We start from the raw sequence: 16,774 nt of genomic DNA on the forward strand, positions 1-16,774 counted from the left end.
ACAAGTTAGTCAAACCATACTTGAAATGAATACTATGCACCTGGTACATTGTGTGGGCCCTGAAACCAAACATAGAGGCCCATAGCATGGGCCAACCCATATGGGTAGCATTACTCTCTACTGTGTATGGGCTCTTGTCATGTGGCCGCACCCACACACGCATTATTCCTCGTTATCAGGGCCAAGGAGGAAGTAAATCAGATTTGGGGCCCACATCATTATTCTTCGTAGAAACGACAGTGTGGAGACACCCATATTTTAACAATGGTTTGTTGACCGTGTAGAGTTAGTACTTTCTCACTCACCTGTTCACCCTTTAGGCTGCGTTTGATTGTGGTGGAAACATTCTCCATATGAAAAAATCCGTCGAAATCGTGGTGGGGGATTTTTTATGTGAGAATCGTCAATATATATTAATATTGATTTATGATGAAAAAGTTGGTCGATTAGATGGTTTACATCGATTTTTGATATAAATTTTATATTGAAAATAAATGCCTGAAAAAGTGGATGGGGTGTAGAGTTTTATACCGGTCTGCTTTTACACCGTAAACAAATATGTATAAATGCGAATGTTGGATTTTTTAACATCGATTTACATTTACACCAGAAACAAACACAGCCTTAGAAAAATCAAATAAACACAAAGGGACCATTTGGTTTGCGGGACTAGAATCAGAATCCTATTTTCATTCTTGATGAAATGACCATTCCCTCCTAGGGCTGTCAACGGGTCGGGTCTGGGTTGGAACCAACTAGAACTGGAATCGATTTCATAGGAATTATTAAAGACCCGGAACTGAACCAAACCTGATTGGTCTATAATTTTTAGATCCAGAACCGTACTGACCGGTTCTTGGGATAATCGGGTCTGACCCGACATACCCGATTATAATAAATAAATAAATATATTTAATATATATTAAATATTAAACATTATATGTATATTATATATATATATATATATTGGGTCCATCGAGTCCGACCTGACCCATTGACAGCCCTATTCCCTCCCCCTCTAGCAATGAAAATCCATTCCAACTAATTTTGATTCAATTCCAATCTAAACCAAACATGTGAGGGGAATAGCTATTCCGATTGTGAACCGAACAGACCCAAAATAAATTTTAAGTTTTATAAGTCAATATCAATCATAATCTTCTTCTTGTAAAGAAAGAGTTGGATTCTTTTGAAAGGAGAAAACAAAAGATCCAAAGGATAATATGCGCCAAAAAATCTTCTCTTATGGAGTGTCAATTCAGTCCAGTTGGTGAACCATTGACAAAGAACATAGAACTGATTTTAGGTGAACCAATTCATTGCTCATGGGTGGGTCTAGAGAATTTGATAAGCATGACCCGAATGACTGTTTTCTTGAATAGTAGTAGTAAAATGGGTAGTCGATTACCCAGGCACCTAACATACATAATAAGGGATACCTAGATCTCAATGTAGGTCCAAAAACTTTGGACCTGATCAGAAAGGAATCCAAGTTGGGTCCATGAGACTGTTAAGATTCAGGTCCACCTCATGAAGAAAGGCCCAGTTAACAAGTAGTGGACAAACGTTCAGTATTTTTAATAGGAATAGCCAATTTATATATCCCAAATTAGCTTCAATTATTTCACGGGAAGTGGGAAAGAAATCACTTTAGGGCATCTGTCTATCTCAAGTGTCCACTTGTTGACAAGGGAGAGAGTGGACACTGGCCAGATTTTTAGGCCTCGGGAGGCTAAGTAGGTGTCTATTAGGTATACAAGATATTGCTCAAGGTGATGATTCGAGGTCTATTGCCTCATATCTCGATAGCCTAAAACAAACACTTTCACATTTTTATTATTTATTCTTTTTTTTTTGGGCAAGAGTGATCAAGTTGATGTGATTCCACACATTGTTACATTTTTTTTCTTTTATATATACAATTTTTTATTGTGTATATATAGGAACCCATTTAGGTCTGAGATCTGACCCATCAGGGGACTGCCTTAAACAAAGTGGCGCCACCTACATCCCTTTTTGGGACCACGAATCCAATGGTCGCGTTGGCTTGTAAAGCAGTGTTTTCGATCGAATACAGTTTACTCGGGTGGTTGGATCATTTGGCCGGAAACCGTTCAGGCAACTTGATCCATTTCACCTTTTGTTTCTAGGCCAAAATCCATTGATTGGTCAGTAAGTTGTTGACCCAGGCGATTGACCTGTTTCTTTGGATAATGATTTTTTGTCATTTTTAATTAATTATTTTTTATTTTTTAAATTTTAATTGAAACGGGTCGTTCATTCAAATTGGATGGTCAAATCACTGACCCAAAAATCAATGGCCAAAGAGGTTCTAGTTCCAGGTCAGTTTTTAAAACACTGGTGTAAAGGCCTGGTTGGGTTAGGGTTAGGAGTTCGATACCCTAGGTTGGCCTCAATCCAGTCTAACTTTGCCCAAGTTTCATCCCTAGTTGCAGTTTTCTATAACACTACCATTTTTATTTAACCCAAAATTTATTTTAAGTCCTAGTTCGCTTTTCAAGAAGTTACTTACGTACGTAATTGCATTTACCCATGTTCTTTTATTTTCCAAATAATTAAGATAATGACTATTTTGGCCATAAAAGATTTAAAAGTCTTTGTTAAAAGGGGTAATTTTTGTCCCATCCAAGTGTTGTCAACTTTCCCTGATGTGAGAAAGTTATTTATCCACATGGTAGGCTGGGAGATGGGTATCACTTACCAGGAAAATACATTATTTTCCATGGAATCCATATAAATCTGAGAAAAGAATATGGGTATCTTGGTCAATGGGCCAAAATCCCATTGACCAACTTCCCCCTCTCAAAATCGAAAAAAAACAAACGGGCCCGTAAGTGAAGGGGTGGACACCTGGCTATATTTGATTTGAAGGAAAAAGTAGGGAAAAGAAGGGAAAGACAAGAAAACCAATACAAGGTTTGTAAAGGTGTCCCTACCTTTCTCTTCATTTCCTTACATTTTCCTTCAAACCAAACATAGCCTAAGTATTTTATTAATCATTGCATATCAAAAGGAAAATAAGGTACATGGAAGGAGGGGAGGATGTACCTTGCCTTGCCCCAACACCCAAACAAAGATCAGACAACCTTTCTCACTCAACCCTGCTCAAAGTTACAAAATAAATAAATAAATTAGCCAAGATATTAGTCACAAGGTTCAAAAATATTGATACAGGCCGATACATCGGTTTAAGGCCAATCTATCCTCTGAACCACTCGCCGATCCAAAACACCCTCTATACGAGTGTATTAAAAAGGCTCCGATACGTGACAAAATTTTGATCATTGATTAATCAATACGTAAGACATGGAATCTCATATAATCCTCCTTCAAAAGGTTCTTCACCTCCTGCGATAGGTTATGAAAGGAGTTGAAAACATGGAATCTCTGGTGGGAAAAAGCCGTATTGGCTAGCCAATCTGCACATCTATTCCCTTCGCCAAGTGTATATTTGAAATTAATCCTCATGCAATCAATCAATTTCCGTCTCTCAAAATATGATGGATCAAGGCGAGTTATAGTTTTCCTCCACTTCCATCTCCGTCACACCATTCTTATAGCATAAATAAAGCTAATCATGAAGCATTTTACATTTTAGTAAAAGAGAAGAAACATCAAAATAATAATTAGAGAAAGCATAGTGAAAATTCCATTACCATCTCTGAGAATACCTCCCACCAATATTCTCCCCTGGTTCCCTTTGCAAGCACCATCCGCTAGGGGTGTAAATGGATCTAATTCGAATCGAATCAGATAATATTTAAGTTCAGATTTGATTAAATATTCAAATATTTGATTTGACTCAAATTCAACCATTTAATTATTTTAGGTAATTAGTGAATATATAAAATAAATATTTTATTTATATAAATATATAAATTATTTATATAATTTAATTATTATATAATATATAAAATATTTAAATATTTTATATATTATATGAAATAATTAAATAATCGATCGAATTCGAATACTTCTCAAATCAAATCAAGTCATATCCAAATTCAATTCGATTATGTTGAATCTCGAATTTGAAATTGGATTTTCGAATATTATTGACAACCCTATCATCCATGTTTAACTTGAAGTTGAAAGTAGAGGATGTCAAGAAATCCAATGATATTTCCCCTTTCTAATAGGAATCAAAGGGATGTATAATATTTGAAGAACACTAGGATTTGATTCCAAGGAGGAGAGTTTATTTCGTAACAAATTGATTTCTAATAATAAATTTTTAATTTGCTTGAAGACTAAAGAGGAAGCAACTCCCTTCCCTCAAAGGCTCAAACCTTCATAAAGGAAAGAGGTATAAAGCTCAAATTTAGGGGGAGAAAATGAAAAATAATTACCAATGAAAAAGTTAGCTCTAAATCACCGACTTGCTTTGCTCTCTCTCTCTCATTACAAAATACCAATTGAAGGTTGCTCAATTGGTAAGTTCTCTGGCTACTTGTGGTTGACATTGTTACTCCATATCCCACCAAAATAGGAGATGTGGGAGCATGTAACTGTGGCTCATATGCACTTGGTTAAGGGTGTCCATGGTCAAGTCTAATCTAACTTAAAGAAAATCTTAGACAAAACCAAGAAATTATAGTATGAGAAATTCTCACATCAAACCAAACCATTTTAGTATAGAAATAGGTCCAAACCAGATCATTTTATTATGGTCTAATCTGGTTTCTGATATGGCTTGGGACATTTTATTGGGCTTAACCCAATTAAAAAATCTCAACTAACATATATACCTGCATAAATAATAAATAGAAATGTTAACAAGTGCCACCTAATTTTGATTAGGTGTCCGATAGTTAATCCGAGGTCAAATCTATAAAGAGTTGGATATATAATATGTTTAAATGTCAAATGAATACTTATATTGGTTTATGGTTTAGACTGGTTTTTAAAATTCAAAAAACCCGATTGAAACCATAAACGCCATATGAATTATATAAAACCTTGCCAAAGTTCCATACGTTTGTTATGCTTTTATCAAATAATACTTTTTTATTACATTCTTATTTTATTAGGGTTCTGTTAAATATTTGAAGCTCTAAACGAATTTGATAGATATTCTTGTGAGGGCTTGAGTGATAGAAGTTTTATGTATTTGAAGAATCAAGGAAAATAAACAAATCACATAAGATGTGTATTTGTTTTCTTCTTATTCTCCTCCTCCTCGGGGCTCCACCCCTTAAAATAGGGGTGGACTAGAACAAAAAATAAGGGTTCCGCCCCCTTTTTTTTTCTTTTTTTTTTTGGAATAAAAACAAGGGCTCTGCCCTTTCTTTTTCATTTTTTTTTGAAAAAGAAAAAACAGAGGCTCTTGGAACAAATTCTTCTCCATCATTTTTGAGAATTTTCTTTTGTTTTTTTCTTTTTTTTTTAAGACAAGAACAGAGGCTTTGGCCCTTCTTTTTCCTGTGTTTGTATGACAAAAATAAGGGTTGATCCCCTTTTTGTCCTGTATTTTTTGAGACATTAAGCAATGCCTAGGCAACTAGATGACTAAGTGCTCCCCTGTCGTCTAGGTTCGCCTTGGCGCCTTGAAAACTATCCATATAATCAACACCTCAACACCAACTATGTGAAAATGTATTGCCTAATACTAAAAGAAAAGGGTAAATTGTATATTAGTACCCTGTACTTTAGGGCTATTCTCATTCTAGTACCCGAAATTCAAAACATGCCACTGCAATTTACCCAAAGAAAAAGGGTAAATTTCATAAAGTACCCCTAAATTTTAGGAAATTGACTAGATCTACCCCCTACTATTTACATAGTCTTAAAATACCCTTAACAATTGACTAAATCCTCCTCTTCCATTAGCATCTTTTAAGGAAAAGATTGAAAAGACTATTTTACCCATCATTCTTCTTTAAACCTTCAAAATGAAACATTTGAACACAACCTTTCTACTCTTCTCCATCTTTTCAAAGGAGAAAATCCTGAAAACTATAACAACCTCCCCACTTCTAGCAACCCATCCACCCTTCTAGCAACGAGCACCAACCCAATATGATCCTTCTATGATCCCATTTTTCATAATCAATCAATACATGCAAGGGGTGAAAAATCAATTGGAATTCGTATCCTCTTTTTTTCTCTACACTTCTAAGAATTTGCTTCATGTCTATTGATGTATTGTTGATGCAGATTTACCAGCTCTCCACTAAAGCTGCATGCAGGCTTTCATGGCTATCCGATTGAATCATGATCCAATTTAGTTCTCAATGATTCCATTGATCCAACCATCAAGGCTCTCATTTTATATTAGACGACCTTAGAGCAGAAAAAATAAAGAAAAGAACATTTTCTCTTTAATTCATTGGATAGGTGTTCTACTTTTTTTTCTTGCTTCAAATATGGGTTTCAGATTAGACCCACTTAGCAATTATAAGATTAAACCAATTAGGCTGCACTTGGCATTCCTTATTTTAAGGACTTATTTTGCAGTTAAAATGCCCCTATAAACATTGAGTTTTTAATTGCAAAAAAGAAATAAATCCTTAAAATAAGGAATGCCAAATGCAGCCTTAGTCAACCTCAAATTACCTAATTAAAAGGAAAAAATCATGTGTCTTTCTCTCTAAAGTTTCAATTTTGATATGTACTCATTCTTATTGATAAATAAATATCTTGGAAGAAAAAGGACAAAATAATAGAGACAATGACTGAACTTTGTTATTTCTCAAAATCTGATATTTTTCACAACAAGAAGTTGCTCTATTTATAGAGCTAAAACCAAATGGATAAGTGCTTGAAAGTAGAAAGTGCAACCACCAACTCCTAAAAACATGCAACTTACTCCTAAAGCTATGTATTCTCCTATAGACTAGGTAACAGAAAAACAAACTAAACGACTTAAACGAACTCCTATTGACAAGGACAACTTAACAGAAAAACAAACTACAACCACTTAAGCAAACTCCTATTGACGAGGACAACTAGGAGACTTAGTAAATATTTCAACAATTATCCCTCCCTTAAACTGAAAGTTTTCAAACATTCAGTTTAGAAAAAACAACAAACTCTCTTCAAGCTGGGCCGTCCAAAGTGGAGACACCTAGCAGTTTTCTAAACTTCACAAACGACACCAATTTGAGAGGTTTGGTCATTATATCAGCAATCTGGTCTTCACTCTTGCAGTAGACGATATCAATGACTCCTTTATTTGTCAGGTTCCTTAGGAAGTGAAACTTTACATCTATATGCTTACTTCTTCCATGTAAAACATGATTTTTGGAGAGTTTGATGGAAGAACTGTTGTCACAAAAAATTGTTATAGGCCCTTGTCGTTCAAAGTTTAGCTCTTCTAGAATTTTCTTCAGCCAAATAGCTTGATAGGCGCAGCCTGTTGCAGCTACAAACTCTGCTTTAGTTGTTGACAAAGTGACAATTGATTGCTTTTTTGAAGACCACGAAACAACTCCAGAACCAAGCATGAAAATATATCCTGAAGTGCTTTTCCGATCATCTAAATCTCCGGCATAATCACTGTCAGGGAAACCGAACAAATCTGACTTTTCACCTTTCTTGTAGAACAACCCATAACTAGCAGTCCCTTGCAAGTATCAAAAGATTCTTTTTGCAGCTAAGAGATGAATCTCTTTCGGACACTCCATGAACCTGCTTATGAGACTCACAACATGCATTATGTCAGGTCCTATAGCCGTTAAATACATTAGACTCCCTACAATTTGCTTGTAAAGAGTGCTATCAATCTTCCTTCCTTCAGGATTTCAAACAAGCTTCAGACCCACTTCAGTTGGCATGCTAACAGAATTGCAATTTTTCATTTGAAACCTATCCAACATTTCTTGCACATACTTCCTTTGTGAAATAAAAATTCCAGTTGCAGATTGCACCACTTCAATACCCAAAAAATATGCATCTTTCCAAGGTCAGACATATCAAACTCAATCATCATGGACTTCTTAAAACTTTTAAATATGGCACTATCATTTCTAGTGAAAATAAGATCGTCAACATATAAGCAAACAATGAGCAATTTTCCTCCATCTTCAATCTTTGTAAAAAGTGTGTGCTCATATGGACATTTCTTAAATCCCTCTTTAGAAAAATAAGCGTCTATACGACTAGACCAAGCGCGTAGTGCTTGTTTTAGCCCGTATAATGCCTTTTTGAGTTTATAAGCCATATTTTCACTTCCAAGTTTCACATAACCAGGAGGTTGATCAATAAATACCTGTTTCTGCAATTCACCATGCAAGAATACTGATTTCACATCCAATTGGAAGATAGGCCATGAATGTTGAGTTGCCAATGCAATCACCAATCTGATTGTATCATGTCTTGCGATAGGAGCAAAGACTTCTCTATAATCCACTCCAAGTTCTTGCTTATAGCCTTTAGCTACTAGGCGTGCCTAGTATTTGTCAACTTCTCCATTATCCTTCAATTTTGTCTTGTACACCCACTTGACACCAATTGTCTTGTGCCCTCTTGGAAGATCAATCAACTCCCAAGTGTTGTTCCGTTCAATGGTTGCAATTTCTTCATCCATTGCCTTCTGTCATTTGGATTCTTTGATAGCCTCTTCGATAACTGTAGGATCACAATCCGAAAATAGAGCAAAATATGTAAGTGGGTCCTCAGATTGGTCAATTTCGGTTACCTCATAATCAGTCATCCATGCAGGCCTTCTTCTAACATGTTGAGGTCGTTCTATTGCTGTTGGCGAGCTTGGAACATCTGTCGGACCATCTGGTGGAATTTTTTGATCATTTTCTATTGGCTGCTGCCTCTCCTCTTCGTTGTCTCCATCAAAGTTGACGGGTATTTGCTGTTTGACAACATTGTTGTTCCATGGCCAAAATCTTTCTTCATAAAAAACGACATCACGACTGATAACAATTTTCTTAGTGATAGGATTGTAAATCTTATAGGCTTTTGATTGATCACTAACACCAATAAAAATGCATTTTTCTCCCTTGTCATCTAGCTTTGTTCTCTTTTGGTCTGAAATATGAGCATAGCCAACACACCCAAAAATTCTGAAATGATCTACTCCCGGTTTCCTTCCGCTCCATGCTTCCTCTGAAGTCATATTTTGAACAGCAAGTGTGGGACACCTATTCAAAATATGAATGCTCCAGTTAACTGCTTCGGGCCAGAAGGTTTTTGGAATGCCGCTCCTCTGCAACAGACTTCACACATATTCAAAATAGTGCGATTTTTCTGCTCACAAACTCCATTTTGTTGAGGCGTGTAAGCTGCCGTAAGTTGCCTCTTGATTCCATGGGTCTCACAAAATTTTGCAAATTCAAGTGAGTTGTATTCTCCACCACGATCAGTGCGAAGAACCTTTATTGGGCTGCCAACTTCTTTCTCAACAAGCACTTTATAATTTTTAAATGCTGCAAAAGCTTCAGATTTTTCTTGCAAAAAATAGACCCATACTTTTCGACTATAATCATCAATGAAGGTAATTATGTACCTCTTACCTCCGTTGGAAGATGGATCAATTGGCCCGCAAAGATCGGAATGAACCAGCTCCAACGCCTTTTTCGCTCCCCATGATTTTCCTTTCGGAAATTGATTACGGTACTGTTTGCTAACAACACATTCTTCACAAACTTCAAATGGAGCTGTAATATGAGGAAGACCAGTCACCATATTTTTCTATTGTAAGAGCCTTCAGTCCACCAAAGTTTAGGTGACCATAGCGAAAATGCCATAGCCATGCTGCATCCTTCAATTTGGCTGAGAAGCATGAATGAGTGATGTTGTGGAGATAAAACGGAAACATACGATTCACTGTCATGTTAACTTGAGCAATTAAGCCTAACTTTGCATCTTGAATTCGACAAACTCCATCTTTGATCGAAACCTCGTATCACATTTCTTGCAGCTGACCCACACTAAGCAGATTGGTCTTCAAGTTTGGAACGAAGAGCACATTGGAGATTGTTTGAGTAGAATTCCCCTTGGTTTGGATTGTCACCCTTCCTTTTCCCATAACTGTATTATGGGCCCGCGCGTAGGATCCCATCACGGGTCGGTCCACGATGCGAAAGCCCTGCTCCCCTTGCACCTTCCCTTGCGTGCAGACCCTATTGCGGAAACTGAATGGGTGATTTGTCCAAGAGACCACCCAAACTCTCCCTTGGGGTGATTTGTCCAAGAGATCACCCGAACTCTCCTCACTCTCTTTCTTGACTGCGAAAACTGAATGCTTTATTTCAATTTGTGGCTCCTTAAATAGGAGATTACAGAAGAAAATTCCTTGTTGGATTCGCCTAGGCTAGGGTAATCCAACTCAAACTAAAACTCCTAATTTCCTACTTAAACTTAAACTCATAACTTTTACTTAAGAAGATAAAATAAGATAAGGATAAGAGAAGATAAGGGATAAGGGATAAGGTAAGCTGGCGGTGAGTTGGCAGGCAGAACTGATGTGGTGAGATAAGTGTGGGCCCGGCCCGATGAGCTGTCATGTGGGCCCCGCCCTACTGCTGCTACCGGCTGGAGCACGCGCCTCACGGTGCGTGTTGCTGCCTAGTGTTGCTGCCGTGCGGTGCGTGCTGCGTGCTGCCAGGCGGTGCGTGCTGCGCGCTGTCGGGCAGTGCGTGCTGCCGTGTGGCGCTACCGGGCGGTGCGTGTTGCGTGTTGCCGTGCGGCGCTGCCAGGCGGTGCCTGCTGCTGTGCTGCCAGCTGTGCATGCTGGTGCCTATGACTGCGTTGCAGTGCGCTGCCGGTTGGTCTGACCATAACATTACACCCCTCCTGGACAACAAGCTTGCCCTCAAGCTCGAATTCCGAATACGGGACTTGGAACTCTGCCAATGGATCAAATGGCTGCACACTATCTCTCAGTCCCCCAACAGCATGAACAATAGGGACTGCCCCATAGCTCAGTGCATAAAGCTGGATTATTTGATGCAGACCCCAACCCCCTTCTTTAGTTTCCAACTCCCAGGCGTAACCAAGGCTTATAGTGACTACACGATCTGCTGCACTCAGGCCAGCCGCAAGGACATTGAAGTGTTCCCCACCTCCTGGGTCATATAGTTTGAAGTAGTTTTGTGGAAGATCCACATAACAAAAATCGCGTACTAGACCACGGCCCCGATGTGCTATGTTGTGGATCACCGAAATGCACCGGGTATCCTTACAGAAAGGAACCTCAAGAGCAGCCTTACCGAAGAGACCCATGCGTTTTAAAATATCCTCTCGGCCTCCCCCATATATATTTTCCTCAATATTGCAAAATATAGGGTTGTCTATGAACACAAAATCCATGCCATCAGTATAAGCTTGAGAGAAAGTTACCTCTATATCCTACCCCTCCACCTTACATCTCTTGTGCACTCCTGTTTCTTGGATTTCTGCATAGTTACCATACTGTGGTGCCGCAACCATAACTCTTGGAGCGCATTCTGAAGGTTCTACTATAATGTACGTGACATTGTCCCCGGCCAAAGGAGGAGACTTTACCGTTTCATCCTCTGTGCGCTGATCCTTGGAAATAACTACAGCTGTAGGGGTAGTGGTCTGTTGTTCGCTGGATGCCTCTGCCCCGTCCGGACGACGTCTGTTGGTGTTGGCGATTCCCTCAGAACTCATTTCTTTATTGGAGAGGAATGCTTCCAGCAGGCGTCGCATCTTCCAGACGTCTTCCCTGACTTCACGAACCTCCATGCTGGTTTTTGCTAGCCTATGTTCCAGTTCGTTGACCTTGACTGATAGTTGCTCCATATCGCCCGTGACATTTGGCTCTGATACCAATTGTTATGGGCCCGCGCGTAGGATCCCGTCACGGGTCGGTCCATGGTGCGAAAGCCCTGCTCCCCTTGCGCCTTCCCTTGCGTGCAGACCCTATTGTGGAAACTGAATGGGTGATTTGTCCAAGAGACCACCCGAACTCTCCCTTGGGGTGATTTGTCCAAGAGATCACCCGAATCTCCTCACTCTCTTTCTTGACTGTGGAAACTGAATGCTTTATTTCAATTTGTGGCTCCTTAAATAGGAGATTACAGAAGAGAATTCCTTGTTGGATTCGGCTAGGCTAGGGTAATCCAACTCAAACTAAAACTCCTAATTTCCTACTTAAACTAAAACTCATAACTCTTACATAAGAAGATAAAATAAGATAAGGGATAAGGTAAGCTGGCGGTGAGTTGGCGGGCAGAAATGATGTGGTGAGATAAGTGTGGGCCCGACCTAATGAGCTATCATGTGGGCCCCGCCCTACTGCTGCTGCCGGCTGGTGCACGCGCCTCGCGGTGTTGCTGTCGTGCGGTGCATGCTGCTGTCGTGAGGCGCATGCTGCTGCCATGCAGTGCATGCTGCTGCCTAGTGTTGCTGCCGTGCGGTGCGTGCTGCGTGCTGCCAGGCGGTGCGTGCTGCGCGCTGTCGGGTGGTGCGTGCTGCGCGCTGCTGGGCGGTGCGTGCTGCGTGCTGCCAGGCGGTGCGTGCTGCGTGCTGTCGGCGGTGCGTGCTGCTGTGCGGCGCTACCAGGCGGTGCCTGCTGCTGTGCGGCCTGCTGTGCATGTTGGTGCCTATGACTGTGCCGCAGTGCGCTGCCGGTTGGTGTGACCATAACAAACTGAGACTATAGAATTGTCACCAAACTTCACATTATCACGAAATGACTCATCCAAATAAGAGAATGCCGACTTGTCTCTACACATATGATTGCTGCAGCCTGTGTCTAAGTACCACAAATTCTTGTTGGTTTCCTCCTTTACATGACAAACCATTAACAAGGATACTTCTTCTTCCTTCTCTGCAAGATTAGACATTTCTCCATGTTGTCTATTTAAATTAGTTCGGCATTCAGACTTATATTGGCCATACCTGTGACATCTGTAGCACTCGACATTGGACTTGTCTGCTAACCTTGGTCTATATGTAGTCGAGTGGTGGTCTCCTCTTCCTCTTCCTCTTCCTCTTCCTCTTCCTCTTCCTTGAACTTGGTTGTCTTGATGTTGATGTTGTTGTTGGTTTCCACGATCATTGCTTTCTCTGCCTCTACCACTACCTCTACCTCGTTCTCTATCTCTCCTTGATGCCGGATGATTTTCTGTGGAGGCCTTCAAAGCTTGCTCCTCTTTCTCCTGCTGGTTGATTTTATGCTCTTGAATCAACAAAGAACTTTGTAATTCGTCAATTGAAAGTTCATCAATATCATGAGATTCTTCTATGGAACAAACAACAAAATTAAATTTTGGTTTCATGGACCGAAGGATCTTCTCTACTATGGTGACGTCCTCCGTCTTGTCGTCGTGGATCCACATCTTATTGACGATTGCCATTGTCCGTGAAAAGTAATCTGTGACCGACTCTCCTGAATTCATTCGTAGTGTTTCGAACTTCGAACGAAGTGCTTGAAGCTGCTGCCTCTTTGCCCTTGCCGAACCTTGATACTTCTTCTTCATGGAATCCCAGATGTGTTTGGACGTATCCTTACAAGGAATGGTTTCCAAGATTGAACGATCAATGGCTTGGAAAAGATAATTTTTCGCTTTGAGATCCTTCAAGCATTGTCCTTCTAATTCTGTTTTCTGTGCATCTGTCACTGCTGTGCCTGCTGCTGGTTCTGCTATTCCATTGGAGACGACCTGCCAATATTCTTTGGACCTTAAGAAGTTCTCCATCAACATACTCCAATGGTCATAGTGACCATCAAAACGCGGGATGGCAGGTTGAACGAAGTTATCAGTAGCCATACGGGATGAATTTTGCGACACTTCCACACTTTTCTCTCTGCAATACAAAAGACAGGAAGAAAGCTATTGCTATACTCTCCCTTTTTTGTAATCCTTTTCTTTCCAATTACTCAATTCATAAGAAAGGGTGTTTATATCACCATTGTTGTTGGAGAAGATGAGTAATTCTTGTCACTATTGGAAAAGACAATCAAGGTAAAATGGTCTCAAAAATATTAAAAAGGGTAGCTTTGGTTTCTTTTAAAAAATTTAAGCTGTACTTGTTGTCATGTGATATAGATAATTGACATACTACTAATGGTGGTCGCGGGTACTAAATTGGTAGTTTTTGGGAGTTCAAGTATTGCAATTGCACATTTTAGTTCAGATACTAAAGTGATATTATCCAAACTCCATAGAATATAAAATACAAATATGCAATCTACCCAAAGAAAAAGGGTAAATTTCATAAAGTACCCCTAAATTTTAGGAAATTGACTAGATCTACTCCCTACTATTTACATAGTCTTAAAATACCCTTAACAATTGACTAAATCCTCCTCTTCCATTAGCATCTTTTAAGGAAAAGATTGAAAAGACTATTTTATCCATCATTCTTCTTTAAACCTTCAAAATGAAACATTTGAACACAACCTTTCTACTCTTCTCCATCTTTTCAAAGGAGAAAATCCTGAAAACTATAACAACCTCCCCACTTCTAGCAACCCATCCACCCTTCTAGCAACGAGCACCAACCCAATATGATCCTTCTATGATCCCATTTTTCATAATCAATCAATACATGCAAGGGGTGAAAAATCAATTGGAATTCGTATCCTCTTTTTTTCTCTACACTTCTAAGAATTTGCTTCATGTCTATTGATGTATTGTTGATGCAGATTTACCAGCTCTCCACTAAAGCTGCATGCAGGCTTTCATGGCTATCCGATTAATCATGATCCAATTTAGTTCTCAATGATTCCATTGATCCAATCGTCAAGGCTCTCACTTTATATTAGACGACCTTAGAGCAGAAAAAATAAAGAAAAGAACATTTTCTCTTTAATTCATTGGATAGGTGTTCTACTTTTTTTTCTTGCTTCTAATATGGGTTTCAGATTAGACCCACTTAGCAATTATAAGATTAAACCAATTAGGCTGCACTTGACATTCCTTATTTTAAGGACTTATTTCATTTTTGCAGTTAAAATGCCCCTATAAACATTGAGTTTTTAATTGCAAAAAGGAAATAAATCCTTAAAATAAGGAATGCTAAATGCAGCCTTAGTCAACCTCAAACTACCTAATTAAAAAGAAAAAATCATGTGTCTTCTCAAAATCTGATATTTTCACAACAAGAAACTGTTCTATTTATAGAGCTAAAACCAAACGGATAAGTGCTTGAAAGTAGGAAGTGCAACCACCAATTCCTAAAAACATGCAACTTACTCCTAAAGCTATGTATTCTCCTATAGACCAGGTAGCAGAAAAACAAACTAAACCACTTGAACAAACTCCTATGAAGCGTTAAAACATGAGCTTCTCTCGAGGCTTTTAATCAATACCAAAAACAGGCTTTGAATCAATATCTGGAATCTGTGGATGATTAGATATGAGTTTTTTTGTTTCTTATTATTTGCAATTAGTGAATGACCTCGTACTAAGTACTGGGAAGTTATATATATATATGAATAAACATTAATGATTTTTATTACTGTTTATAAACTACCATTTTTTAAGACACTCGTACAATCTACGGGTCCACATAAATTGACCCTTATATGTCAAACCCGTAAAATTATACGGGTCATTAAATTCAACTTGAAACATTTATTACTTTAATTTAACCATTATTATTACTATTAATGGTAACTGATGATTGTTATTTCGTTTTTTATTATTTACTTAAATAAGTACTTGATGATTGTTATTATTCTTAATTACTTCTATAAATAATTGATTGTTATTATTATTTACTTAATTCAGTAATTATTTTATTTAATCTGAATTATTTCATTTTTTTAATTATTTATAATAGACATTTAGGGTAGGCTCTTTATTTGATTTAAGAGACTTACCATGTTTTTATCTAGACAATGACCCCATACTAAGGGGCAACTACAATATCATTTAATTTGAAATTTACTATTTAACAATAAAAAATCAATGTCATGCTGAACAACCCACCCCCAAAAAAGTATCAATAACTTTGAAATCATTAATCTATCTATAAAATAGTAAACTTAGATCGATGTTTACAACAATATCACAAATACTGCTTAATATTTAGGGACATATGAATGGATAAACAACATTTATGATATCCATTCAAAGAGGCAAAGAATGAAGAAAATCATTCAAAGAGCTGCTAAGAAAAACAATCCATGCCAAACAACATTTGTAGATGCATCCATCCTCTAAAGTAAGAGATGAAAAATATATGACTACAATCAAATCATCATTATGTATGGCTACAATCAATTGATAATATAATTAGGAGTTCAAAACCCATCCAATAGAGGAAACATGAAAAAAATGAGAATAATGAGACAATCCTAAGTATGAAAGTCACCTCCAAGTTAGGTGGCAACACTTCTTTTGGTCGATCATGGTTATGGATTTTAAGTCTAAGCTCCCCACAATGCACATAGACTGGCTACAATTTATCATTAGGAAAAGATAGGGAAACATGTACATAAACTAATGGTATGTTTGAATTATGGGAATTAAGAGATAGAAAAAGAAAATGTAGGTTGAAATTATAATTTTGAGCATGTTGATGTGTCAAATTCAAGTCAATTAGAATACTCATAGATTTTTAGTTCATTCATTTAGTGGTAATTTGAATATATTTTTTTCATATCTTTATTGAGTAATATAGATTCATAATATATTAATAATTATGAAATTAGTATAAGTATACTATTATTACTATTATTTACTAATAATATATTCTTATTATGTGTGTATTGATTTTGAAATCAGTAATATTAAAATTATTATTATTATTATTATTATGAAGTAATTAATTTGTTATAATTATGATTTTTAGTTAATTCATGAAATAATAATTGTTTTTC

At 37.8% G+C, this 16,774-nt stretch overlaps 1 protein-coding gene across 1 annotated transcript; it reads right to left on the minus strand.

The window, feature by feature from the left end:
• Positions 1–12,545: 12,545 nt before the first annotated feature.
• LOC104586702 (uncharacterized) lies at positions 12,546–13,715 on the minus strand. Its single transcript, XM_010244016.1, has one exon. It carries the CDS (start codon positions 13,713–13,715, stop codon positions 12,546–12,548), a length of 1,170 nt encoding a protein of 389 aa, XP_010242318.1.
• Between the last annotated feature and the right edge of the window lie 3,059 nt (positions 13,716–16,774).

This window comes from Nelumbo nucifera, chromosome 4, assembly GCF_055504915.1.
Source record: "Nelumbo nucifera cultivar China Antique chromosome 4, China Antique-T2T, whole genome shotgun sequence".
In the NCBI taxonomy this organism is placed as follows: Eukaryota; Viridiplantae; Streptophyta; class Magnoliopsida; order Proteales; family Nelumbonaceae; genus Nelumbo; species Nelumbo nucifera.